A 26,644-nucleotide genomic window follows, 5' to 3' on the forward strand; every position below is an offset into this window, starting at 1 on the left:
ACTTTTAGACTTTTACTCAAGTAGTAGTTTACTGGGTGAATTTCACTTTTACTTGAGTAACTTTCTATTGAGGTTTCTGTACTTTTACTCAAAGTATAAGCACTTTTTACACCAGTGAATGTGAATCATTAGACAACGATGTAACTCGAGGGAGAAACAAAAGGTTCCTTTAAACACTGATGTGGCAATAACTACCCTCTCTTAATCAATAGTCATTATGATATTGTGGTACATTTACTACCCTCTCTTAATCAATAGTCATTATGATATTGTGGTACATTAACTACCCTCTCTTAATCAATAGTCATTATGATATTGTGGTAACAATGTAGATATTTGTTTTTTGCTTTTGTTGTTTCGTTCGTTTTTTTTGTGCGCCTGACTTTGTGTACGATGTGTGTGTGTGTGTGTGTGACATTAAGTCCAAGCAAAAAAAGTTAATCCCCCTTCAGATCTAATTGATCTACTAAAATCCAATAATGTAATCTAAATGTGATCTAATCTGTTGTTTCCCATGGCCACCTAGCCTCCTAATCAGCACATCGCATGGTGAGATTAACCACACAAAACAACCCACGACTGCAAATGTCTCCCCTTAATTATCACGCCGATGCCCTTTATATAAATCCTTGATTGCGGACGGCAGCCTGACTGCTGCTCCGTGGCGAAATTGAAAGGACAGGCTCACCAACGGGAAGATGAAGGCCACTTTCTGAGGAGTGACAATTACATTTTAATATTAATGCTGTTCAGCCAAACGGGATGTGACTGGTTTGATGACCCGTGGCTGACACGCGTGACACGTGTCCTTGAGGAGAATGTTAAATATGCCTGCTTTATAATTCCTCAAGTGAAAGCAAGGTATTGTGCGATCATGGAGGTCATGAATTAATGGACGGATGCTCCATCTCTATCGTCCATTGAATATTCAACACTGTCCAGGGACCGATTATCAAATACCTTCCAGAACTGTGTGTGTGTGTGTGTGTGTGTGTGTGTGTGTGTGTGTGTGTGTGTGTGTGTGTGTGTGTGTGTGTGTGTGTGTGTGTGTGTGTGTGTGTGTGTGTGTGTGTGTGTGTGTGTGTGTGTGTGTGTGTGTGACGACTTGTGGGTGTACCTTCCAGAACAGTGTGTGTGACGACATGTGGGTGTACCTTCAATAACAGTGTGTGTGTGTGTGTTTGACAACATGTCGGTGTATGTGCCCAAGCAAGCATTATGTGTGTATCTGCAGGTGTGTGTATATGTGTTACGTTAATTTGGACGGACACACACACACACACACACACACACACACACACACACACACACACACACACACACACACTCTCTCTCGCTCTCTCTCTATCTTCATTTCTCCTCCACACAAAGATTAAACGATGATGAAGTAAGACCTTTTGAGCGCAGTTTAGCGTTCACCAGACAGCTAGGAACATCCTCTATGAAATGCCCCCAACCCACCCTCCCCCCCTGGGTCCTTGTGTGTGGAAGTGCACATTAGTACAATGGACTGCTGTGTTTGTTTAGTGTGTTCTTTCCAGCCACATGGGCCATGGCCAACTCATAGCAGCCGTTCACCACCAAACCCCATATAATTACAGCTTTAATAAAAGAGCTCCATGTGTTCCTAAAGCAGCTGTTTATATAGTACTCTGTATGAGAAATGCATAGAGTATGAAAGGATTCGACATAGATGCCAGGCCTTGCAGGGTCATATATTCTGTAGTTTGTGAAACCATGATTGATTCAATTCTCATTACTTTTCTGGTACTAACGGACATGGGGTTACTTTGCTTGGACAAATAGGCCATGGGGATACAGATACTTTTTTAACATCTTTCAGGCCTTCCCCCTTTTCAGTAGATATGTAAGATATAAAACATTGTCTGTATTGATAAAAGCCTCTCTTCGGGCCTTTAATGGGGTGGCAGGTAGCCTAGTGGTTAGAGCGTTGGGCCAGTAACCGATTGAATCCCCGATCTGGATTGAATCCCCGATCTGTCACGGTAGAAATCTGTCATTCTGCCCCTGAACAAGGCAGTTTAACCCACTGTTCCCTGGTAGGCCGTCAAAATAAATAACAATGTGTTCTTAACTGACTTGCCTAGTTAAATAAAGGTAAAATAATAATACTGAAATCCTCTGAAGAGCTGATCCTCAAGTCCCAATAGCTAACTGATTAACTGTGACAAATAACTCTACAACCTGTCGCTGTAACATCCCCCCCTGAAAACATTTCCACCGGGATGACTAAGGGATTTTCAATCATATACCTACCATAACGCTAATGGCAGATTGTTAAGAAAACAAAGCTAACATATGGAATTCTTAAAAAAATGATAATAATTACATTTGGCCTGTACTTGTGAACTGATATCTCTAGTTTAAACTGATATCTCTGGTTTAAACTGATATCGCTAGTTTAAACTGATATCTCTAGTTTAAACTGATATCTCTAGTTTAAACTGATATCTCTGGTTTAAACTAATATCGCTAGTTTAAACTGATATCTCTAGTTTAAACTGATATCTCTAGTTTAAACTGATATCTCTAGTTTAAACTGATATCTCTAGTTAAAACTGATATCTCTAGTTTAAACTGATATCTCTAGTTTAAACTGATATCTCTAGTTTAAACTGATGGATTTTGATGGGGTTTAAAAAATGTATGTTTCTTAGATTGACACACGGGTGCGTCAATAGACACTTTAAGGATTAAGCCATTTTTTACTCTTGAACTTACGTAGGCTTGCCATAACAAAAGGGGTTGAGTACTTATTGACTCAATACATTTGAGTGATATCTCTTGCTTGCGTTAATAGACTCTTAAAAGGGTTGAGTGTTGCCGTCGGGGTAGAGAGAGAAGAGAGGCTGCCTGGTGACGTAAGCGCTTATTCAATTCAGTCCGCCGTCTCTGTGGGGTCGTTCCTGTTCACCGTGGCGCCTCATATGTGCGTTGTTAACCTTCATGACTAGATGTGAACGTCGCATACGCGCCATCACTAGACAAACGTTTCTCCGTGTTGAATTTAATTATTTATTGTTCCCAGTTATTACTTTTTAATGAGGAGCAGGCAGGTCACTTTTGTTCCAGAAGCCGGTGTGATGACTAATTGCACAGCTGCCAAATGCAAACAGCTGGGGAAGGTTTTAACCGGTGCTTTATTTGTAAATCGGGAGGTGTCTGAACAAAATTGAGCTCGAGAGAGGTGGTTGACCTGGGGGGCTCTGATGTACTGGAATGAATCCGGAAACAAGTGACAAAAAGTGTTTCTTAGAGTGCAGGATAATGGTGATAATGGTGATAATGGTGATAATGATAATTTAAGGAACTTGACAAAAATACTTTACTTTAATTTATTTCATTACTTTGACATAAATGTTTCCTAAAAGTTCAAATGTGGTTACATTTAATTTAAATGTTGTTACTGTTTTAGCAACGTTCTCCAACTGGTTTGACATTGGGAATGTTCTCAAATAGTTCCGAGAATGTTAAATAACTGTGGGAATTTCAGCTCACAGTTTCCCACAGGTTTCCTCATGGTTCTATTTAAAAAATAATTTATCTGAGAAGGGTAAGATAACTCTTATCAAAAATAATAATGAAACTTTAGTAATAATCAGAGAATGTTCTAAGAATGTTATTTTAAAACATACATTCTGTTCTCAGAACATGAGAACTTTCCATAGAACAGCTCAGCATTAAACACCATAGTATCCTCCAAGCTCATCATAAAGCTTGGGGCCCTGGGTCTCAACCCCACCCTGCGCAGCTGGGTCCTGGACTTCCTGACGTACCGCCCCAGGTGGTGAAGGTAGGAAACAACAGATCCACTTCACTGATCCTCAACACAGGGGCCCCACAAGGGTGTGTGCTCAGTCCCCTCCTGTACTCCCTGTTCACCTATGACTGCGTGGCCACTCACGCCTCCAACTCAATCATCAAGTTTGCAGACGACACATTGGTAGGAGGCTTGATTACCAACAATGACGAGACAGCCTACAGGGAGGAGATGAGGGCCCTGTGAGAGTGGTGCCAGGAAAATAACCTCTCACTCAATGTCAGCAAAACAAATCAGCTGATCGTGGACTTCAGGAAACAGCAGAGGGAGCACGCCCCTATCCACATCGATGGGACCGCAGTGGAGAAGGTGGAAAGCTTCAAGTTCCTCGGCGTACACATCACTGACGATCTGAAATGGTCCACCCACACAGACAGTGTGGTGAGATGGCGCAACAGCGCCTCTTCAAACTCAGGTGGCTACAGAAATTTGGCTTGGCCCCTAAAACCCTCACAAACTTTTACAGATGCACAATTGAGAGCATCCTGTCGGGCTGTATCACCGCCTGGTACGGTGAACTGCACCGTCTGCAACTGCAGGGCTCTCCAGAGGGTGGTGCGGTCTGTCCAACGCATCCCCGGGGGCAAACTACCTGCTCTCCAGGACACCTACAGCACCTGATGTCACAGGAAGGCCATAAAGATCCTCAAGGATATCAACCACCCGAACAAATGCCTGTTTACCCCGCTATCCTCCAGAAGGCGAGGTCAGTACAGGTGCATCAAAGCTGGGACAGATACTGAAAAACAGCTTCAATCTCATGGCCTTCAGACTGTTAAATAGTCATCACTAGCCGGCTTCCACCCGGTTACGCAACCCTGCACCTTAGAGGCTGCTGCCCTATGTACATAGACATGGAATCCCTGGTCACTTTAATAATGGAACACTGGTCACTTTAATAATGTTTACGTACTGTTTTACTCATCTCACATGTATGTATATACTTTATTTATGAACCTTTATTTAACTAGGCAAATCAGGTAAGAACAAATTCTTATTTACAATGATGGCATACCGGGGAACAGTGCCTTGTTCAGGGGCAGAAAGACATATTTTTACCTTGTCAGCTCGTGGATTCAATCCAACTTTTGGTTGCTGACCCAACGCTCTAACCACTAGGCTATCTGCCACCCCAAACTGTACATACTGTATTCTCTTCTACAGTATTCTAGTCTATGCCAGGGGGGGCAGAAAGACATATTTTTACCTTGTCAGCTCGGGGATTCAATCCAACTTTTGGTTGCTGACCCAACGCTCTAACCACTAGGCTATCTGCCACCCCAAACTGTACATACTGTATTCTCTTCTACAGTATTCTAGTCTATGCCACTCCGACATTGCTTGGTCTAATATTTATATATTTCTTAATTCAATTATTTTACTTTTGGATTAGTGTGTATTTGTCACGTTCCTGACCTGTTTTCCTTGTTTTTGTATGTGTTTAGTTGGTCAGTGCGTGAGTTGGGGTGGGCATTCTATGTTATGTGTTTCTATGTTTAGGTTCATTGTCTATTAGCCTGATATGGTTCTCAATCAGGGACAGGTGTTTTACGTTTCCTCTGATTGAGAACCATATTAAGGTAGGTTGTTCACACTGTTTGTACATGGGTGATAGTTTCTGTGTCTGTGTATGTCGCACCACACGGGACTGTATCGTTTGTACTAGTCTGTACCTGTTCGTGCGTTCTTCGTGTTTATGTAAGTTCTTATGTTCAGGTCGGTCTACGTCGTTTGTTATTTCGTAAGTTATTCAAGTGTATTTCGTGTCAGTGTTCGTCTTGTTTAATAAATCTTCATGTATTCATCAACCGCTGCGTTTTGGTCCGATCCCTACTCCTCCTCTTCAGACGAAGAGGAGGAAAGCAACCGTTACAGTATTGTTGTGAATTGTTAGATACTACCGCACAGTTGGAGCTAGGAACAAAGACATTTAGCTACACCCGCAATGACATCTGCTAAATATGTGTATGTGACCCTGTAATGCTTGTCGTGGTTGGAAGAAGAGGACCAATGCGCAGCGTGGTAAGTGTCCATAATGTTTTAATTAGAAACTGAACACTGAACAAAAACAATAAAAACGACAAAACGAACAGTCCTGTACGGTGAAACAGCAAACACAGAAAATACTCACCCACAAAACACAATGAAAAACAGGCTACCTAAATAGGGCTCCCAATCAGAGACAACGCCTGACACCTGCCTCTGATTGAGAACCATACTAGGCCAAACACATAGAAAAGGACAGTAGAACAAAACATAGAAAAAACAACATAGAATGCCCACCCCAACTCACGCTCTGACCAAACTAAAATAAAGACATAACAAAGGAACTAAGCTCAGAACGTGACAGACCCATTAAAAATGTATTTTATTTTATTTGTTTTGATTTTAATTTGTTTGAATAGACTAAAATGAACAGCTTTATGCGTGTAAAAAATCTGTGGACTAATTCCATGGCTAGAGTACATAAGATTATAGGTTCAAATCTCACTGATGCTGTATCACAAAAGAAAATGTATGTGTTTGTATGATTAATGACTAGGGAAATTAATTTCCATTTGTCCTCTCTGTGCTTTGGGTAAAACAAAATGTTGAAACATGCAGTGAAGGTTTAAAGGAATTAAACCTCCAAACAATCTATATCTTACCTTCTAAGAGCATGAATAAAACTTCTCAGGAAAACTTTCAAGAAACCAGAGTAAAACATTCCCAGAACAGGCAACATTTTCACTTCTCAGAATGTTAAAAAGGTCTGGAATATGGCTCCTTTCCAACAACCAATGTGAAACAAAAAAAATACGTTCCCACAACATCCAAGGAACAAAATGTGCTAGCTGGGAGATTAATCATAGACTGTATATGCTCCGAACGTTCTATCCATCATGCAGGGAGAGAACGCCATAAAAGCTTGCGATGTTGATGGTTCGTTGATTGTGCCTACAGAAATAGGCTACAATTATAGTGTTTTTGATTTTGAATATTAATAATATGGCCTATTTTATATATTTAAAAAAAATTGTAATATGCTGACATGTTACTTTACAGAATATCTCATCATACCCTCCTTCCTCTCTCCTTTATTAATTTTCCTACCTGCAGATAGAGGGGCTCTCAACAGTTTAATGAAATGAGTTTCGTTGTGAAAACATGTCAATTTCGATGTTCACAAACAGATTTCAGTTGGTTTTGTATTTTGTGTCTTAAGTGGGTGGGCTACTGCCTGTCTGTTCTTATCAAACTGCAGATGCGGTCCTGCTTGCCCACTAGGCCAGAATTCAGGAAGGCAGGCCACTGCCAAAACGTGTCAGAAATGCAACCACACATAATGTCGCATATCTTACCATAACAGTACAATTCTAGAGGCCTAAGGGGAAAAATAAAACTAATGTGCATATTCGATACTTTAAAATAAATGATGCAGTGCAACACCGGAGAGATGGGAAGAGAGTTGCAGGCGTATGTCTATCAGAGCAGAGAGATGGAGAGAGATACAGGCACACGCACGTTTGTCTCCGTCTCGCCACAGAAACGGGCACAGATTGGTCTCAAAACCTACTAAATTACGCAAACATAATCTCCGGTCGCAGCGCCCGAATCAATTATCAGAATATTAGTCTCAGGCTGAAGAAATGCGTTTTCACATTATGGGGGGGGTAAAGATCTCTCTCTCTGATCTTCTGATCTCTGTTGTTGGAATTCTTACGTTGCAAACAGTCGAAAAGTATTCTTCATTAGATGTATGCTACCGGATCTGGGCAAACGGGCATAGGTTCCCGGAAGGCATGCGTCCAAAACTGAGAGGATCCGGATCCTGTTCCGGCAGCATAAGGCTGAATTAAAGCACTTATCGTATTGCTAAACAAGCAACAACCTTAGGCTGCCACCTTAGTGTTTTCCCCATCCACATTTACTGAGAGTCAAGTTTGGTTTCCCCATGTGTGGAAGCCTCATGAATATGAATAGGCTATTCACACAAACACACGTTTTTAAGATAGGGCGGTTCCACAAACCAGCAGGCAAAGTTTATTATTTCCCCGTTGCTTTTATTCTGAGGACCGTAATCCAATCGCTTCCGAGCAAGGGCGGGGAGATGAAGGAAACCAAGAGGCGGGGCCAGAGTAAAGTTTTCCAGTACCACGGACAGGGCTAGACTGCAGGGAATCAAGGCTGGGAGGAGAGGGCTGTCAACAACAGCGACAAATCGTCTTGACTACTTCATTTCACCTGATTCCACTTTCGTTTACCTGTTCCTCTTCTTGGTTCGTGCGATGGTTTACTTTATTTTCTAGTTTTGATGCCAAGAGAGTGGAAGCGAGCTGCATTGTCTCTCTGCGTAGATCTGCCTCACTCTCCATTCTGCCAAAACAGTGCGGTTTTAGTTTGAAGCATTGTTTAGGTAGTGTATTGGTAACTGTTTGATCATTTAGCTGGTTATCTATATAGTTAGTCGCTCATAATTGCTGCAGTTAATTAATTTTAATTTTGTAGTTTGTCTTTTGCCGTCATGCTTTACTGTAATGCGGTTTTAGCAGGCTAAAGTAACATGACGTTTCTTAGGTGAAATCCTTACTGTGGCATGCTCTGGGGCGCAATAGACCTCCATTAGCAATTGGCTAGTCTCTTTTACCAATAAGTATCCCCATCAAACCAAGATAAACAATTTTGTGGACGGAAGCCTAAGAGCACGATGAGGTCCCTCCAGGACTTTTTGAATTGCACTTAAAAAGGAGAGCGAAGGCGAGAGAGAGAGAGAGAGAGAGGCTACAGGAAGCGACGCCTGCCAACCATCAAAACCACCAAACATACTCGCCTCATCTTAGCCTTTGAAAAGAAGACAACTCTTGATTAGGTTGCTAGAATATTTTGATATAGACGTTCTTATTTCTCAGTAAACTAAAGGAAGATGAAGAAGTTTCGGAAGGTACTGGATGGCCTGTCTTCCTCCTCTCAGGGGGCTGTTGCGTCCCCGTCATGTAGCAGTGCAGCTGGTACCCCGCCCACTCCCCAGGATATCCATGTCCAGGAGACGCTAGTCTCGGAGAACTTTCACATATGCAAGGTGAGTAGTGTGTGTGTGTGTGTGTGTGTGTGTGTGTGAGTGTGTGTGTGTGTGTGTGTGTGCGCCTAGTTTTCCCCTGTCATATTTCTTAAAGGGACCGATGATGGTGTGTAAAACCATCAAAGCTAAAAGCCTATCCTTCCCATCAGCATTGTTACAAGGGCCAGATGAATGCATGCTGACTAGTGGTTACCGTATCGGTAGACCAATAGTGGTGGTGAAATGTTAACACAGGCCTACTCATGCATTGCTTTTTGGGGATGGAGTAGGTTATATGTTTGTTGTGTGTAATCGAGTAGCCAGCAGAACCTAGCAGACTGCATGTTGTCAGGTCTTCTGGACGCTACTCAGTCAAAGGTTCTCATCTTAAACCAGTTACCAGCATCTGAGCTTCTCATCTTAGACACCCTGACTGCGTCTGAGTTTCTCATCTTAGTCACTCTGCCTGCGTCTAGCCCTCCACTCCTAGACACTCTGCCTGCAGTATATCTAGCCCTCCACTCCTAGACACTCTGTCTACAGTATATCTAGCCCTCCACTCCTAGACACTCTGCCTGCGTCTAGCCCTCCACTCCTAGACACTCTGCCTGCAGTATATCTAGCCCTCCACTCCTAGACAATCTGCCTGCAGTATATCTAGCCCTCCACTCCTATATACGCTGTCTACAGTATATCTAGCCCTCCACTCCGAGACACGCTGTCTACAGTATATCTAGCCCTCCACTCCTAGACACTCTGCCTGCGTCTAGCCCTCCACTCCTAGACACGCTGTCTACAGTATATCTAGCCCTCCACTCCTAGACACGCTGTCTACAGTATATCTAGCCCTCCACTCCTAGACACTCTGCCTGCGGTATATCTAAACCTCCACTCCTAGACACGCTGCCTGCAGTATATCTAAACCTCCACTCCTAGACACGCTGTCTGCAGTATATCTAGACCTCCACTTCAAGACACGCTGTCTACAGTATATCTAGACCTCCACTCCTAGATACGCTGTCTACAGTATATCTAGACCTCCACTTCAAGACACGCTGTCTACAGTATATCTAGACCTCCACTCCTAGACACGCTGTCTACAGTATATCTAGCCCTCCACTCCTAGACACTCTGCCTGCGGTATATCTAGCCCTCCACTCCTAGACACTCTGCCTACAGTATATCTAGACCTCCACTCCTAGACACGCTGTCTACAGTATATCTAGCCCTCCACTCCTATACACGCTGTCTACAGTATATCTAGACCTCCACTTCAAGACACGCTGTCTACAGTATATCTAGACCTCCACTCCTAGACACGCTGTCTACAGTATATCTAGCCCTCCACACCTAGACACTCTGCCTGCGGTATATCTAGCCCTCCACTCCTAGACACTCTGCCTACAGTATATCTAGACCTCCACTCCTAGACACGCTGTCTACAGTATATCTAGACCTCCACTCCTAGACACGCTGTCTACAGTATATCTAGCCCTCCACTCCAAGACACCCTGCCTACAGTATATCTAAACCTCCACTCCTAGACACCCTGCCTGCAGTATATCTAAACCTCCACTCCTAGACACGCTGCCTGCAGTTGATCTAAACCTCCACTGCTAGACTCAGTGTCTAACTGGACCATATAACTAAGTCTGGTTGGTATTTTGTTGTGTGCTTAATCTAATAATAGATGGAAACAACTTTTCAGCACTGAGATAGGAATGTGGCCAAGACGCAGGCTCTCTCTTGACACTAGATGTTCAGTGGTGTAGGCCTCTATGTCCTATGCTGTGTCTTAACACAGGGGTGGACTGCCAGATGGGTTGGTAGGCTTGTCTAACTTTTAATTTTTCTTTGTTGCACAAAATGATCATTATCTGGCTAATAATGAGGGTTCTTGTGGGGAAGAAAATGTGCCTTCAAAATAATGGCACCACGGGTGGTTGTATGTGTGCACAGCTGGCTGCTCATTGACTTATCACCGTCAGGCCATGGTATGTAGGGGAGTTAGCCTGCGCTATTATTACCATCATGCCATGGTATGGAGGGGAGTTAGCCTAGCGCTATTATTACCATCAGGTCATGGTATGGAGGGGAGTTAGCCTAGCGCTATTATTACCATCAGGTCATGGTATGTAGGGGAGTTAGCCTAGCGCTTTTATTAACGTCAGGTCATGGTATGTAGGGGAGTTAGCCTAGCGCTATTATTACCATCAGGTCATGGTATGTAGGGGAGTTAGCCTAGCGCTATTATTACCATCAGGCCAAGGTATGGAGGGGAGTTAGCCTAGCGCTATTATTACCATCAGGCCAAGGTATGGAGGGGAGTTAGCCTGCGCTATTATTACCATCAGGTCATGGTATGTAGGGGAGTTAGCCTAGCGCTATTATTACCATCAGGCCAAGGTATGGAGGGGAGTTAGCCTAGCGCTATTATTACCATCAGGCCAAGGTATGGAGGGGAGTTAGCCTAGCGCTATTATTACCATCAGGCCAAGGTATGGAGGGGAGTTAGCCTAGCGCTATTATTACCATCAGGCCAAGGTATGGAGGGGAGTTAGCCTAGCGCTATTATTACCATCAGGCCAAGGTATGGAGGGTAGTTAGCCTAGCGCTATTATTACCGTCATGGTATGGAGGGGAGTTAGCCTAGCGCTATTATTACCATCATGCCATGGTATGGAGGGGAGTTAGCCTGCGCTATTATTACCATCAGGTCATGGTATGTAGGGGAGTTAGCCTAGCGCTATTATTACCATCATGGTATGGTATGGAGGGTAGTTAGCCTAGCGCTATTATTACCGCCAGGCCATGGTATGTAGGGGAGTTAGCCTAGCGCTATTATTACCGTCATGGTATGGTATGGAGGGGAGTTAGCCTAGCGCTATTATTACCATCAGGTCATGGTATGTAGGGGAGTTAGCCTAGCGCTATTATTACCATCATGCCATGGTATGGAGGAGAGTTAGCCTAGCGCTATTATTACCGTCATGCCATGGTATGGAGGGGAGTTAGCCTAGCGCTATTATCGTCGTCATGCCATGGTGTGGAGGGGATTTAGCCTAGCGCTATAATCACAGTCAGGCCATGGTATGGAGGGGAGTTAGCCTAGCGCTATTATTACCGTCAGGCCAAGGTATGTAGGGGAGTTAGCCTAGCGCTATTATTACCGTCATCCCATGGCATGTAGGGGAGTTAGCCTAGCGCTATTATTACCATCATGCCATGGTATGGAGGGGAGTTAGCCTAGCGCTATTATTACCATCATGCCATGGTATGGAGGGGAGTTAGCCTAGCACTATTATTACCGTCAGGTCATGGTATGTAGGGGAGTTAGCCTAGCGCTATTATTACCGTCAGGCCAAGGTATGTAGGGGAGTTAGCCTAGCACTATTATTACCATCATGCCATGGTATGTAGGGGAGTTAGCCTAGCGCTATTATTACCGTCAGGCCATGGTGTAGAGGGTAGTTAGCCTAGCGCTATTATTACCGTCAGGTCATGGTATGGAGGTGAGTGGTGGCAGATAGCAGCAGACCATGGTGTGGAGGGGAATTTTGGATTCCACTGTTAATATGCCCCAAAAAGAGGAATTTTGGATCCCACCGTAAATTTCCCTCTTCTCCCACTTCTCCCTCTCCTCCCCCTTCCACAGACAGTGCTCTAGTGTCAAAGAATCTATGACATATCTATGACATATATATAGCCCATAAAAAGTGAGCGGGCGGGCGGGCAGAGACCCTGCGGTGCTATTGGGCTAATGTGATTGTCGTGGCACTATTTATAGAAATATGCCCCGCCCATTGCAGCCCAGCTGATGTATTTGGAGCTGACTGCAGCGATTATTCCTTGCCCTGAAGAGAGGGGAATTTTGGATCCCACCGTAAATAATTAATTGAGGAGCGAGCAACACCGTTACTGCAATAACATAGTAGCTCAAGCAGAGGGAAAAGTATGAGGGAACAAATATTATTAATGATGGAAGATAAGGAGGGGCAGGCAGTTGACTGCCAAGCCGAGGTGAAGGATGCTGAGGGGAGCATCTGAGGACTGACACTGGAGAAAGTTCTGGAAAGAATCATGTGTTGGGCAAGACAAAGCCCTGTAGATATGATACATTCTTACGGTGGCCTGTACTTATTAGAATTCCCAGTGCTCTAAAGTACTTAAGTAAAAATACTTTAAAGTACTACTTAAGTAGTTTTATGGGGATGATCTGTACTTTACTTTAATATTTATATTTTTGCCAAATTTTACTTGTAAATCACTCACTCCTCAATAAAATATACTTTTTACTCCATACATTCTCCCCGACACCCAAGTGTACTTGTTACATTTTGACAGGAAAATTGTCCAATTCACACCCTTCTCAAGAGAACATCAAGAGAACATCCCCAGTCATGCTTTTTTTTGTAAATGATGTCTGAGTGTTTGAGTGTGCCCCTGGCTATCTGTCAATAAAAATAAAAAAATAATTGTGCCGTCTGGTTAGCATAATTTAAGGAATTTTAAATGGTATATACTTTGACTTTTGATACATTTCAGCAATTCCATTTGCTTTTGATACTTAAGTATATTTAAAACCAAATACATTTAGACTTTTACTCAAGTCATATTTTTACTGGGGGATTTTCACTTTCACTTATTTTGTGTTGTCACGACTTCCGCCGAAGTCGGTTCCTCTCCTTGTTCGGGCGGCGTTCGGCGGTCGACGTCACCCGTCTTCTAGCCATCGCCGATCCACCTTTCATTTTCCATTTGTTTTGTCTTGTTTTCCTGCACACCTAGTTTACATCTCATCATCATTACTATGTGTATTTAGCCTTCTGTTCCCTCCATGTCTGTGTGGGGTATTGTTAATTTGTCAAGGTTGGCACGCTTCCGGCTGGTTTGCGCCGGGTTTTGTTTTATGCCCGTGCTTTGTGGCGGTCGCGTTCTGTATTATGATTGCCTAAGTAAAGTGCTTTGTCCACTCATCTCTGCTCTCATGCGCCTGACTTCCATGCACCAGCTACACCCACCGTTGACAGGTGTCTTTACTTTTACTCAAGTATGAAAATGTAATTATTTTTCCACCACTGACAATTGCACAGTACTTTCCCCACTGTAATCTTAGCTACTCAAGAATAAACATTCACAACTTAGCCTCGAACGTATGAATAGTCTGGAACGTATGAAAAGCCTAGAACGTATGAATAGCCTAGAACGTATGAATAGCCTAGAATGTATGAATAGCCTAGAACGTATGAATAGCCTAGAACGTATGAATAGCCTAGAACGTATGAATAGCCTAGAACGTATGAACAGCCTAGAACGTATGAACAGCCTAGAACGTATGAACAGTCTGGAACGTATGAATAGCCTAGAACGTATGAATAGCCTAGAACGTATGAATAGCCTAGAACGTATGAACAGCCTAGAACGTATGAACAGCCTAGAACGTATGAACAGTCTGGAACGTATGAATAGCCTAGAACGTATGAATAGCCTAGAATGTATGAATAGCCTAGAACGTATGCATAGCCTAGAATGTATGAATAGCCTAGAACGTATGAATAGCCTAGAACGTATGAATAGCCTGGAACTTATGAATAGCCTAGAACGTATGAACAGTCTGGAACGTATGAATAGCCTAGAACTTTCCCATAAGTCACCTGAGCTAACCTATCACTAGCCTAGCTATTACCTAACATCAACATGTCTTGTAGAGTAATAATCCCAGTGACAGATGTGTTTCAGGTGTAAATTGACAACATTCACCTTGTGATCACAACAGGGTCATTCTAGGTAAAACACTCTGGTGTCATGGGGCTCGGTAGTGATGCCTCTGGTCTCATGGGGCCCGGTAGTGATACCTCTGGTCTCATGGGGCTCGGTAGTGATACCTCTGGTCTCATGGGGCTCGGTAGTGATGCCTCTGGTCTCATGGGGCCCGGTAGTGATGCCTCTGGTCTCATGGGGCTCGGTAGTGATGCCTCTGGTCTCATGGGGCTCGGCAGTGATGCCTCTGGTCTCATGGGGCTCGGGAGTGATGCCTCTGGTCTCATGGGGCTCGGTAGTGATGCCTCTGGTCTCATGGGGCTCAGTAGTGATGCCTCTGGTCTCATGGGGCACGGTAGTGATGCCTCTGGTCTAATGGGGCCCGGTAGTGATGCCTCTGGTCTCATGGGGCTCGGTAGTGATGCCTCTGGTCTCATGGGGCTCAGTAGTGATGCCTCTGGTTGCATGAGGCGTTTCAGGCCAAACGCATGCCCAAGCTGCAGCTCTGCCACCAGTGGTGCTGTCCCACCTCTCTCACCATACTGGGTCCACCGGGACAGACGGTAAAGGCGGGCGGTAGTGTGAGCTGAGAAGCACGCTATTGGAAAGTTGTTCTACCAATAACAGATAGAGCTATTATAGTGTTTTGCATTTTTAAAGCTCCAATGAAGTTGTGTTGTTATTGTATTTCTTTCCCTTTTAAAGCTAGAACCGCCTGGCCTTTCAGCCTATCAGTACCCGCTAGAGAATGTTGCCGGGCATCTCCTTTAGAATACGCATCAGATGCATATTAACCCTCAAGGTGCAGCAAATATGAGCACCAACACTTGATAAATAGTGCATACACTATTGTAATGGATGAAGTGCAAGTGCTGGTTAAGTTTTTAAAATGTATTCCTTCATTTAGGAAAAATCTGGGAAGAATCAGGACATGGGGGGGGGGCAGATTTGTATTTATTTACAAAATCAAATGTCAGTGGCCATTTGCCTACGGCTGTTATATGGTCAACAGTAGCCTGGGGAAATAAATATGTTAATGGTGGGTAAGAGGGGAATGAATGGATGAGGCGGGGGGAAATCTTCCCTCGGAGGCAGCACACCTTTTCTGGGGTAATGACGGTGGAAGGGTCCTGGAGGTCAATTCAGAAGAATCTAGAAGAACACACACATACACACCTATAAAGATTTTTGCCCATTTGATGAATAAAAGGCTGTCTCCCATCTTTTAGTCTTTCATTAAGCCCTGAGGAATGTTCACTAGATAATAGTAAACTATGTGTTTAATGGTTGTTTTGTTTTAGAGGTTCCAGACTGTGTGGTTTATGGTGTTACGTCACAGAGGTTCCAGACTGTGTGGTTTATGATGTTACATCACAGAGGTTCCAGACTGTGTGGTTTATGGTGTTACGTCACAGAGGTTCCAGACTGTGTGGTTTATGGTGTTACATCACAGAGGTTCCAGACTGTGTGGTTTATGATGTTACATCACAGAGGTTCCAGACTGTGTGGTTTATGATGTTACATCACAGAGGTTCTAGACTGTGTGGTTTATGGTGTTACATCACAGAGGTTCCAGACTGTGTGGTTTATGATGTTACATCACAGAGGTTCCAGACTGTGTGGTTTATGGTGTTACGTCACAGAGGTTCTAGACTGTGTGGTTTATGATGTTACGTCACAGAGGTTCCAGACTGTATGGTTTATGGTGTTACGTCACTGAGGTTCCAGACTGTGTGGTTTATGGTGTTACATCACAGAGGTTCCAGACTGTGTGGTTTATGATGTTACATCACAGAGGTTCCAGACTGTGTGGTTTATGATGTTACGTCACAGAGGTTCCAGACTGTGTGGTTTATGGTGTTACATCACAGAGGTTCCAGACTGTGTGGTTTATGATGTTACATCACAGAGGTTCCAGACTGTGTGGTTTATGGTGTTACGTCACTGAGGTTCCAGACTGTGTGGTTTATGGTGTTACATCACAGAGGTTCCAGACTGTGTGGTTTATGGTGTTACGTCACAGAGGTTCCAGACTGTGTGGTTTATGGTGTTACGTCACAGAGGTTCCAGACTGTGTGGTTTATGGTGTTACATCACCGAGGTTCCAGACTGTGTGGTTTATGGTGTTACATCACAGAGGTTCCAGACTGTGTGGTTTATGGTGTTACGTCACAGAGGTTCCAGACTGTGTGGTTTATGGTGTTACATCACAGAGGTTCCAGACTGTGTGGTTACGATGTTACATCACAGAGGTTCCAGACTGTGTGGTTTATGGTGTTACGTCACAGAGGTTCCAGACTGTGTGGTTTATGGTGTTACATCACAGAGGTTCCAGACTGTGTGGTTTATGGTGTTACATCACAGAGGTTCCAGACTGTGTGGTTTATGGTGTTACGTCACAGAGGTTCCAGACTGTGTGGTTTATGGTGTTACGTCACAGAGGTTCCAGACTGTGTGGTTTATGATGTTACGTCACAGAGGTTCCACACATTTACTCACTTCCTTACTCAGGAGTTATTTTCTTCTCCTCTATATGGTAGAAAAATAATGATTGTTTGGGAAGAAAGCAAATTGCAAGAAAGGGCATTTATTTACAAGTCCACAGAACAGGAACAGGACCACAACAGTAGCCACAAAACGACAGGAACGCAGTCCAGAAAAAACACCTGTTCAACAGAACAGTTAGTGTCTGGATATAATTCTGTCAGTGTCTGGATATAATTCTGTCAGTGTCTGGATATAATTCTCTCAGTGTGTGGATATAATTCTGTCAGTGTGTGGATATAATTCTGTCAGTGTCTGGATATAATTCTGTCAGTGTGTGGATATAATTCTGTCAGTGTCTGGATGTAATTCTGTCAGTGTGTGGATATAATTCTGTCAGTGTCTGGATATAATTCTCTCAGTGTGTGGATATAATTCTCTCAGTGTGTGGATATAATTCTCTCAGTGTCTGGATATAATTCTGTCAGTGTGTGGATATAATTCTGTCAGTGTGTGGATATAATTCTGTCAGTGTCTGTATATAATTCTGTCAGTGTCTGTATATAATTCTGTCAGTGTCTGTATATAATTCTGTCAGTGTCTGTATATAATTCTGTCAGTGTCTGTATATAATTCTGTCAGTGTCTGGATATAATTCTGTCAGTGTGTGGATATAATTCTGTCAGTGTGTGGATATAATTCTGTCAGTGTCTGGATATAATTCTGTCAGTGTGTGGATATAATTCTGTCAGTGTGTGGATATAATTCTGTCAGTGTCTGGATATAATTCTGTCAGTGTGTGGATATAATTCTGTCAGTGTCTGGATATAATTCTGTCAGTGTCTGGATATAATTATGTCAGTGTGTGGATATAATTCTGTCAGTGTCTGGATATAATTCTGTCAGTGTGTGGATATAATTCTGTCAGTGTCTGGATATAATTCTGTCAGTGTCTGGATATAATTCTGTCAGTGTCTGGATATAATTCTGTCAGTGTGTGGATATAATTCTGTCAGTGTGTGGATATAATTCTGTCAGTGTGTGGATATAATTCTGTCAGTGTCTGGATATAATTCTGTCAGTGTGTGGATATAATTCTGTCAGTGTCTGGATATAATTCTGTCAGTGTGTGGATATAATTCTGTCAGTGTGTGGATATAATTCTGTCAGTGTCTGGATATAATTCTGTCAGTGTGTGGATATAATTCTGTCAGTGTGTGCATATAATTCTGTCAGTGTGTGGATATAATTCTGTCAGTGTGTGGATATAATTCTGTCAGTGTCTGGATATAATTCTGTCAGTGTGTGGATATAATTCTGTCAGTGTCTGGATATAATTCTGTCAGTGTGTGGATATAATTCTGTCAGTGTGTGGATATAATTCTGTCAGTGTGTGGATATAATTCTGTCAGTGTCTGGATATAATTCTGTCAGTGTGTGGATATAATTCTGTCAGTGTCTGGATATAATTCTGTCAGTGTGTGGATATAATTCTGTCAGTGTCTGGATATAATTCTGTCAGTGTGTGGATATAATTCTGTCAGTGTGTGGATATAATTCTGTCAGTGTGTGGATATAATTCTGTCAGTGTGTGGATATAATTCTGTCACGTTCCTGACCTGTTTTCTGTTTAGTTTTGTGTGTTAGTTGGTCAGGACGTGAGTTTGGGTGGGCATTCTATGTTATTCGTTTCTATGTTGGTTTTGGTTTGCCTGGTATGGCTCTTGATTAGAGGCAGGTGGTTTGCGTTTTCCTCTAATCAAGAGTCATATTTAGGTAGGGCATTCTCACTGTTTGTTTGTGGGTGATTGTCTCCTGTGTCGTCGAATGTATGTACCATACGGGACTGTTTGGCTGTTCGTTTATTGTGATGTCTTTCGTGTGTTTCGATGTAACGTTCCTGTCCGTGAGTTTACGTTTGTGATGTGAGTTTATGTTCAGGTTGCGTTCTACGTCGTTTTGTTATTTTGTAAGCTTTGAAAGTGTTTGTTTTCGTGTCATCAGTTTTCGTTTTATAAATAAAGATGGCATATTTCCCTGAACCCGCATTTTGGTCAGAAGATCCTTCTCTCCTCACCTCGTCCGAGGATGAGGAGGGAGACAGCCGTTACAGAATCACCCACCAACACGCTAAGACCAAGCGGCAAGGGAAAACGAAACGGAGTAAGGGACAGGAGAGAGAGGAGCAATGGACATGGGACGATGTTTTGGATGGAAAGGGTTGCTACACTTGGGAGGAGATCCTGGCTGGGAGGGATCGCCTCCCATGGGAACAGGTGGAGGCATTGAGGAGAGCAGAGGCTACCTGGGAGAGGAACCGGAGCTATGAGGGAACGCGTCTGGCACGGAAGCCAAAAAAGCCCGTGAGTAATTCCCAAAAATTTCTTGGGGGGGGGCTAGGAGATAGTGGGCCAAGGGCAGGTAGGAGACCTGCGCCCACTTCCCAGGCTTACCGTGGAGAGCGGGAGTACGGGCAGGCGCCGTGTTACGCAGTAGAGCGCACGGTGTCTCCTGTACGAGTGCATAGCCCAGTGCGGGTTATTCCACCTCCCCGCACTGGTAGGGCTAGATTGAGTATTGAGCCAGGTGTCATGAGGCCGGCTCAACGCGTCTGGTCTCCAGTGCGTCTCCTCGGGCCGGCATACATGGCACCTGCCTTACGCATGGTTTCCCCGGTTCGCCTACATAGCCCGGTGCGGGTTATTCCACCTCCCCGCACTGGTCGGGCAACCGGGAGTATTCAACCAGGTAAGGTTGGGCAAGCTCAATGCTCAAGAGTGCCAGTACGCCTCCACGGTCCGGTATTTCCGGCACCACCTCCCCGCCCCAGCCTAGTACCTACAGTGTCTACACTACGCACTAGGCTACCAGTGCGTATCCTGAGCCCTGTTCCTCCTCCACGCACTCTCCCTGTAGTGCGTGTATCTAGCCCGGTGCCTCCAGTTCCGGCCCCACGCACTAAGCCACCTGTGCGTCTCCTAAGTCCTGTACACACTGTCACTTCTCCCCGTACTAGTCCTGAGGTGCGTGCCCTCAGCCAGGTGCCACCAGTGCCGGTACCACGCACCAGGTATAGAGTACGCTTTGAGAGTTCAGTGTGCCCTGTCCCTGCTCCACGCACTAGTAGGAAGGTGCTTATCATTAGCCCGGTGCCTCCAGTTCCGGCACCACGCACCAGGTCTACAGTGCGCCGTATCCGGCCAGAGCCATCCGTCTCCCCAGCGCCATCTGAGCCATCCGTCTCCCCAGCGCCATCTGAGCCATCCGTCTCCCCAGCGCCATCTGAGCCATCCGTCTCCCCAGCGCCATCTGAGCCATCCGTCTGCCAGGAGCCTGCAAAGCCGCCCGTCTGCCATGAGCCTGCAAAGCCGCCCGTCTGCCATGAGCCTACAGAGCCATCCGCCAGACAGGAGCCGCTAGAGCCGTCAGCCAGACAGGAGCCGCTAGAGCCGCCCGCCAGACAGGATCTGCCAGAGCCGCCAACCAGACAGGATCTGCCAGAGCCGCCAACCAGACAGGATCTGCCAGAGCCGCCAACCAGACAGGATCTGCCAGAGCCGCCAACCAGACAGGATCTGCCAGAGCCGCCAACCAGACAGGATCTGCCAGAGCCGCCAACCAGACAGGATCTGCCAGAGCCGCCAACCAGCCATGATCTGCCAGAGCCGCCAGCGAGCCATGAGCAGCCAGAGCCGCCAGCGAGCCATGAGCAGCCAGAGCCGTCAGCGAGCCATGAGCAGCCAGAGCCGTCAACCTGCCATGAGCGTCCAGAGCCGTCAGCGAGCCATGAGCGTCCAGAGCCGTCAGCGAGCCATGAGCGTCCAGAGCCGTCAGCGAGCCATGAGCAGCCAGAGCCGTCAGAGAGCCATGAGCAGCCAGAGCCGTCAGAGAGCCATGAGCAGCCAGAGCCGTCAGAGAGCCATGAGCAGCCAGAGCCGTCAGAGAGCCATGAGCAGCCAGAGCCGTCAGAGAGCCATGAGCAGCCAGAGCCGTCAGCCAGCCATGAGCGTCCAGAGCCGTCAGCCTGCCATGAGCGTCCAGAGCCGTCAGCCTGCCATGAGCGTCCAGAGCCGTCAGCCTGCCATGAGCGTCCAGAGCCGTCAGCCTGCCATGAGCGTCCAGAGCCGTCAGTCAGCCATGAGCTGTCCCTCAGCCAGAAGCGGCTAGTAATTCAGAACTGCCCCTCAGTCCAGAGCTGTCTCTCTGTCCGGAGCTGCCCTTCAGTCCGGAGTTGCCCCTCTATCCTGAGCTACCTCTTTATCCTGAGCTACCTCTCTCTCCTAAGCTATCCCTCTGTCCTGAGCTATCCCTATGTCCTGAACTACCTTGTCCCAGAGCTGTCCTTGATTCTGGTGTTGCCCCTAAATTTAGGTGGGGTTATTTGGAGGGTGGTCATTGTGGGGAAGCTAAGGAAGCGGGGATTGATTATGGTGGGGTGGGAACCACGCCCGGAGCCTAAGCCACCACCGTGGTCAGATGCCCACCCAGACCCTCCCCTGGACTTTTTGGTGATGCGTTCGGAGTACGCATCTTGAGGGGGGGGTTATGTCACGTTCCTGACCTGTTTTCTGTTTAGTTTTGTGTGTTAGTTGGTCAGGACGTGAGTTTGGGTGGGCATTCTATGTTATTCGTTTCTATGTTGGTTTTGGTTTGCCTGGTATGGCTCTTGATTAGAGGCAGGTGGTTTGCGTTTTCCTCTAATCAAGAGTCATATTTAGGTAGGGCATTCTCACTGTTTGTTTGTGGGTGATTGTCTCCTGTGTCGTCGAATGTATGTACCATACGGGACTGTTTGGCTGTTCGTTTATTGTGATGTCTTTCGTGTGTTTCGATGTAACGTTCCTGTCCGTGAGTTTACGTTTGTGATGTGAGTTTATGTTCAGGTTGCGTTCTACGTCGTTTTGTTATTTTGTAAGCTTTGAAAGTGTTTGTTTTCGTGTCATCAGTTTTCGTTTTATAAATAAAGATGGCATATTTCCCTGAACCCGCATTTTGGTCAGAAGATCCTTCTCTCCTCACCTCGTCCGAGGATGAGGAGGGAGACAGCCGTTACATAATTCTGTCAGTGTCTGGATATAATTCTGTCAGTGTGTGGATATAATTCTGTCAGTGTCTGGATATAATTCTGTCAGTGTGTGGATATAATTCTGTCAGTGTGTGGATATAATTCTGTCAGTGTCTGGATATAATTCTGTCAGTGTGTGGATATAATTTTGTCAGTGTGTGGATATAATTCTGTCAGTGTGTGGATATAATTCTGTCAGTGTCTGGATATAATTCTGTCAGTGTCTGGATATAATTCTGTCAGTGTGTGGATATAATTCTGTCAGTGTGTGGATATAATTCTCTCAGTGTGTGGATATAATTCTCTCAGTGTGTGGATATAATTCTGTCAGTGTGTGGATATAATTCTGTCAGTGTGTGGATATAATTCTGTCAGTGTGTGGATATAATTCTGTCAGTGTGTGGATATAATTCTCTCAGTGTGTGGATATAATTCTGTCAGTGTGTGGATATAATTCTGTCAGTGTGTGTATATAATTCTGTCAGTGTGTGGATAGAGTCATTGCAAAATAGAAGCAGTGTAGGTAGTCTAGGTAGCCATCGGTTAGCTGTTCAACGGTCTAATGGCGTGCGGATAGAAGCTGTCTCAGAGCCTGTTGGTCCAAGACCCGATGCTTCGTTACTACTTGCCAGACAGTAGTAGAGAATGGCTTGGGAATTATTGGGAAATTACAGACCTTGGTCTGACACCGCCTGGTATAGAAAACGAGGGCCGAGAGAGACATGGGCGTAGCTTGATACTTGACACCTGAAGATCCCTCTGAGGAGAATAAAATTAAAAGAGAGTAGATGTTGTAACATGATGAAGACAGCCCCAGACCATTATTCCTCCTCCACTAACCTTTACAGTTGGCACTACGCATTCGGGCAGGAAGCGTTTTCCTGGCATCCGCAAAACTCAGATTCGTCCGTCGGACTGCCAGATGGTGAAGCGTAATGCCAGATGGTGAAGCGTGATTAATTACTCCGGAGCAAGCATTTCCACTGCTCCAGGGTTGAATGACGGCCAGCTTTACACCACTCTAGAAGACTTTTAAACTTGCGCATGGTGATTTTAGGATTTTGTGAGGCTGCTCGGCCATGGAAACCCATTTAATGAAGCTCCCGACAAACAGTTCTTGTGCTGACGTTGCTTCCAGAGGCAGTTTGGTACTTGGTATTGAGTGTTGTAACCGAGGACATTTATATGCTACGCGCTTCAGTACTCGTCTGTCCCGTTCTGTGAGCTTGTGTGGCCTATCACTTCGCAGCTGAGCCTTTATTGCTCCTAGACATTTCCACTCCACAATAACAGCACAGTTGACCAGGGCAGCTCTAGCAGGACAGACATTTGACAAACTGACTTGCTGGAAAGGTGGCATGCTATGACGGTGCCACGTTGAAAGTCACTGAGCTCTTCAGTAAGGCTGTTGTACTGTCAATGTTTGTCTATGGAGATTGCATGGCTGTGTGCTCAATTTTATACCCCTGTTAGCAAAGGGTGTTACTGAAATAGCTGAATTCACTAATTTGAAGGGGTGTCTACATACTGCTGTATATATTGTGTATGTGCTCATCTCAACAAATACAATATCACCTCTGCTGCTTCCTCCAACACGTCAACGTGTGATGTTGCTCTTCTTTTGATAGCTGCATGCTGTGAATTATCTCTGCGATCAAGTCCTTGCTAAGGTTTTCTTCTTTCCTTTCAGTCTGTGGTGTCAAGGGGACACACGTTCAGAACGGAGACTCAGGACACGTTTACGCTCGTTTTTGTTAGATGTTTTCAACTGTTCCACTGAATAAGCCAAGGAATAGACTGCTTTGGCTGTTGTAGTTCTTCTATCATTAGTAAACTCCTGAACCTATTGTTGTATATTCTACAGTGTATCCACATAGTGCTGCCTCCCTTCAGAAAACTGACTGGAAAGCGAATTGAGATGTCGTTGATTAGTAAGTTGAGAGGGCGAGTCCACTTGGCTTGGGCTGGATTATATGGATGCTGCCGGGGTTTTTAATAGTGGGCAATAAAACCAAGCGCTAAATGAAAGTCTATTGGCTGAGTCGTTCATTAGCACATATGTGATTAATGGAGCATGGGCCGCACATGAACATATTGCACGCACGCACGCACACACACGCACGCACACACACACACACACACGCACGCACGCACGCACGCACGCACGCACGCACGCACGCACGCACACACACACATATGCACACACACACGCGCACGCACACACGCACACACACACACGCACGCACGCACACACACACACACACACACACACACACACACACACATACATATATACATATATACATATATACTTATATATACATACACACACACACAGAGCCCCAGGACCAGCTTGCTTAGGGGACTCTTCTTCAGGTTCATTTCTCTGTAGGTGATGGATTTGCAATGGAAGTTTTGGGAATCTTGCAGGTCTGGGATGGTGTCTCGCTGGTCTGGGCGGGGTGTCCGTTGCTCTGTTGCTCCTGTGTAAGGTGCTGGGGGTACTGTTGAGAGTGACGTCCTTCAGAGTCCTGGCAGAAGTTGGGATTTCTGCCTTGTAGAGGTGGACCTGGTCGTAAAGGCTGTCAAAGGTGGAGTGATGGGCCAGGTAGACATTAGGTTTTGAGGCACAGTCTCGCAAAATGCATGCATTCACCCACTGTGTGGTGGCAGGGTGAAAGTATTTGTGTGGTAGCAGAGTGGAGATAACCACTTTTGTTGGGGAAAGTGGAAGAAGAATTTTCAATAATCTCTTGAGTGCTGTGGCCACCCTTTCCTGCAGGGCCCTCAGGTCATTTGTGCCCGTGTGAATTATGATGTGGTATGAATTATGATGTGGCTGGTGGACCCTAGTCTGTGTGGACTAGCTCTCTGAGCTCCACCATGTTCAGCTCTGTGATTGTATCCCTCTCAATGATGGAGGAGCAGTTGTGGGACCTGGGTGTGTTCAGTGCTGAGGGGGATGACTATCCTCGTCTGCAGGACAGTTTGAAGAGGTGCTATCAGACTCAGACACAGGATTGGGGAGTCATCACAGAGAGAGAGGTTTTACCTGCAGTGCTCTCTCTTTGATCCTGTAAAAGTCCTGCTGGATCTGCATGAGGATGCCCGGCACCATTACTGAGTTTCCACCCTGGGCCAATACCCTCACTCTTGACATAGGGGTAGTGTGCTCTTATGGCACTGTGCCATGCCAGGGGATGGTCTGTGTGGAATATTTAGTTGCTAACATGCCCCTCTTTGCAGCAGTCAGAAAATAGTGTCTCTGGATTGTCTTTGAGGAGCTTATTTTTGTATTTATTCCGTGCAGTGTTATTTTTAATATCAATGGTGTACTGTATTGTAATGAACTCTCTACAGGAAGCTGCAATGGGACACTTCAAAGGCCTCTGCATTTGGGTTGGAGTGGGGCTGTGAAACTCTCCTGCCATTGTTAGGCTCAAGAGTTTTCACACCTCTCACTTCACACTTCAGTGCTAATTGAAGTTAGAGCCTGGTCAGTTCTGTCCTAGCAGCTTGGTAGCCTTATTTATTAAGCTTTATATAGCAAAATTACCTAGAGATTATTGTCGTTGACTTTTGTGGCTTCAGAAGTAGGTTCAGACTGAACATTACTCACTCAGTGTTGTGTTGGATGGTATTTACAGGTTCAGACTGAACATTACTCTCTCAGTGTTGTGTTGGATGGTATTTCCAGGTCCAGACTGAATATTACTCACTCAGTGTTGTGTTGGATGGTATTTACAGGTTCAGACTGAACATCACTCACTCAGTGTTGTTTTGGATGGTATTTACAGGTTCAGACTGAACATTACTCATTCAGTGTTGTGTCGGATGGTATTTACAGGTTCAGACTGAACATTACTCACTCAGTGTTGGATGTATTTACAGGTTCAGACTGAACATTACTCATTCAGTGTTGTGTTGGATGGTATTTACAGGTTCAGACTGAACATTACTCACTCAGTGTTGTGTTGGATGGTATTTCCAGGTTCAGACTGAACATTACTCACTCAGTGTTGTGTTGGATGGTATTTACAGGTTCAGACTGAACATTACTCTCTCAGTGTTGTGTTGGATGGTATTTCCAGGTTCAGACTGAACATTACTCTCTCAGTGTTGTGTTGGATGGTATTTACAGGTTCAGACTGAACATTACTCACTCAGTGTTGGATGTATTTACAGGTTCAGACTGAACATTACTCACTCAGTGTTGTGTTGGATGGTATTTCCAGGTTCAGACTGAATATTACTCACTCAGTATTGTGTTGGATGGTATTTCCAGGTTCAGACTGAACATTACTCACTCAGTGTTGTGTTGGATGGTATTTACAGGTTCAGACTGAACATTACTCACTCAGTGTTGTGTTGGATGGTATTTCCAGGTTCAGACTGAACATTACTCACCCAGTGTTGTGTTGGGTGGTCCAGGTTCAGACTGAACATTACTCACTCA

General features: G+C 45.0%; 1 protein-coding gene across 4 annotated transcripts in view; it reads left to right on the top strand.

Annotated features, from left to right (window-relative positions):
- Positions 1–7,948: 7,948 nt before the first annotated feature.
- LOC139546245 (syntaxin-binding protein 5-like) overlaps positions 7,949–26,644 on the top strand; it is a 232,336-nt gene continuing 213,640 nt past the window's right edge. For 2 of the 4 annotated variants that reach the window (XM_071354387.1, XM_071354388.1), the window contains exon 1: positions 7,950–8,900. In XM_071354387.1, coding sequence (XP_071210488.1) covers positions 8,745–8,900 — 156 coding nt within the window. In that variant the 5' untranslated portion in view covers positions 7,950–8,744. Of the gene's footprint in view, positions 8,901–26,644 lie in introns of all 4 variants that reach the window. The other 2 variants (XM_071354386.1, XM_071354389.1) reach the window with 2 other exon arrangements.

The sequence above is a fragment of the Salvelinus alpinus genome, chromosome 20 (genome assembly GCF_045679555.1).
Source record: "Salvelinus alpinus chromosome 20, SLU_Salpinus.1, whole genome shotgun sequence".
NCBI classification, from domain to species: domain Eukaryota; kingdom Metazoa; phylum Chordata; class Actinopteri; order Salmoniformes; family Salmonidae; genus Salvelinus; species Salvelinus alpinus.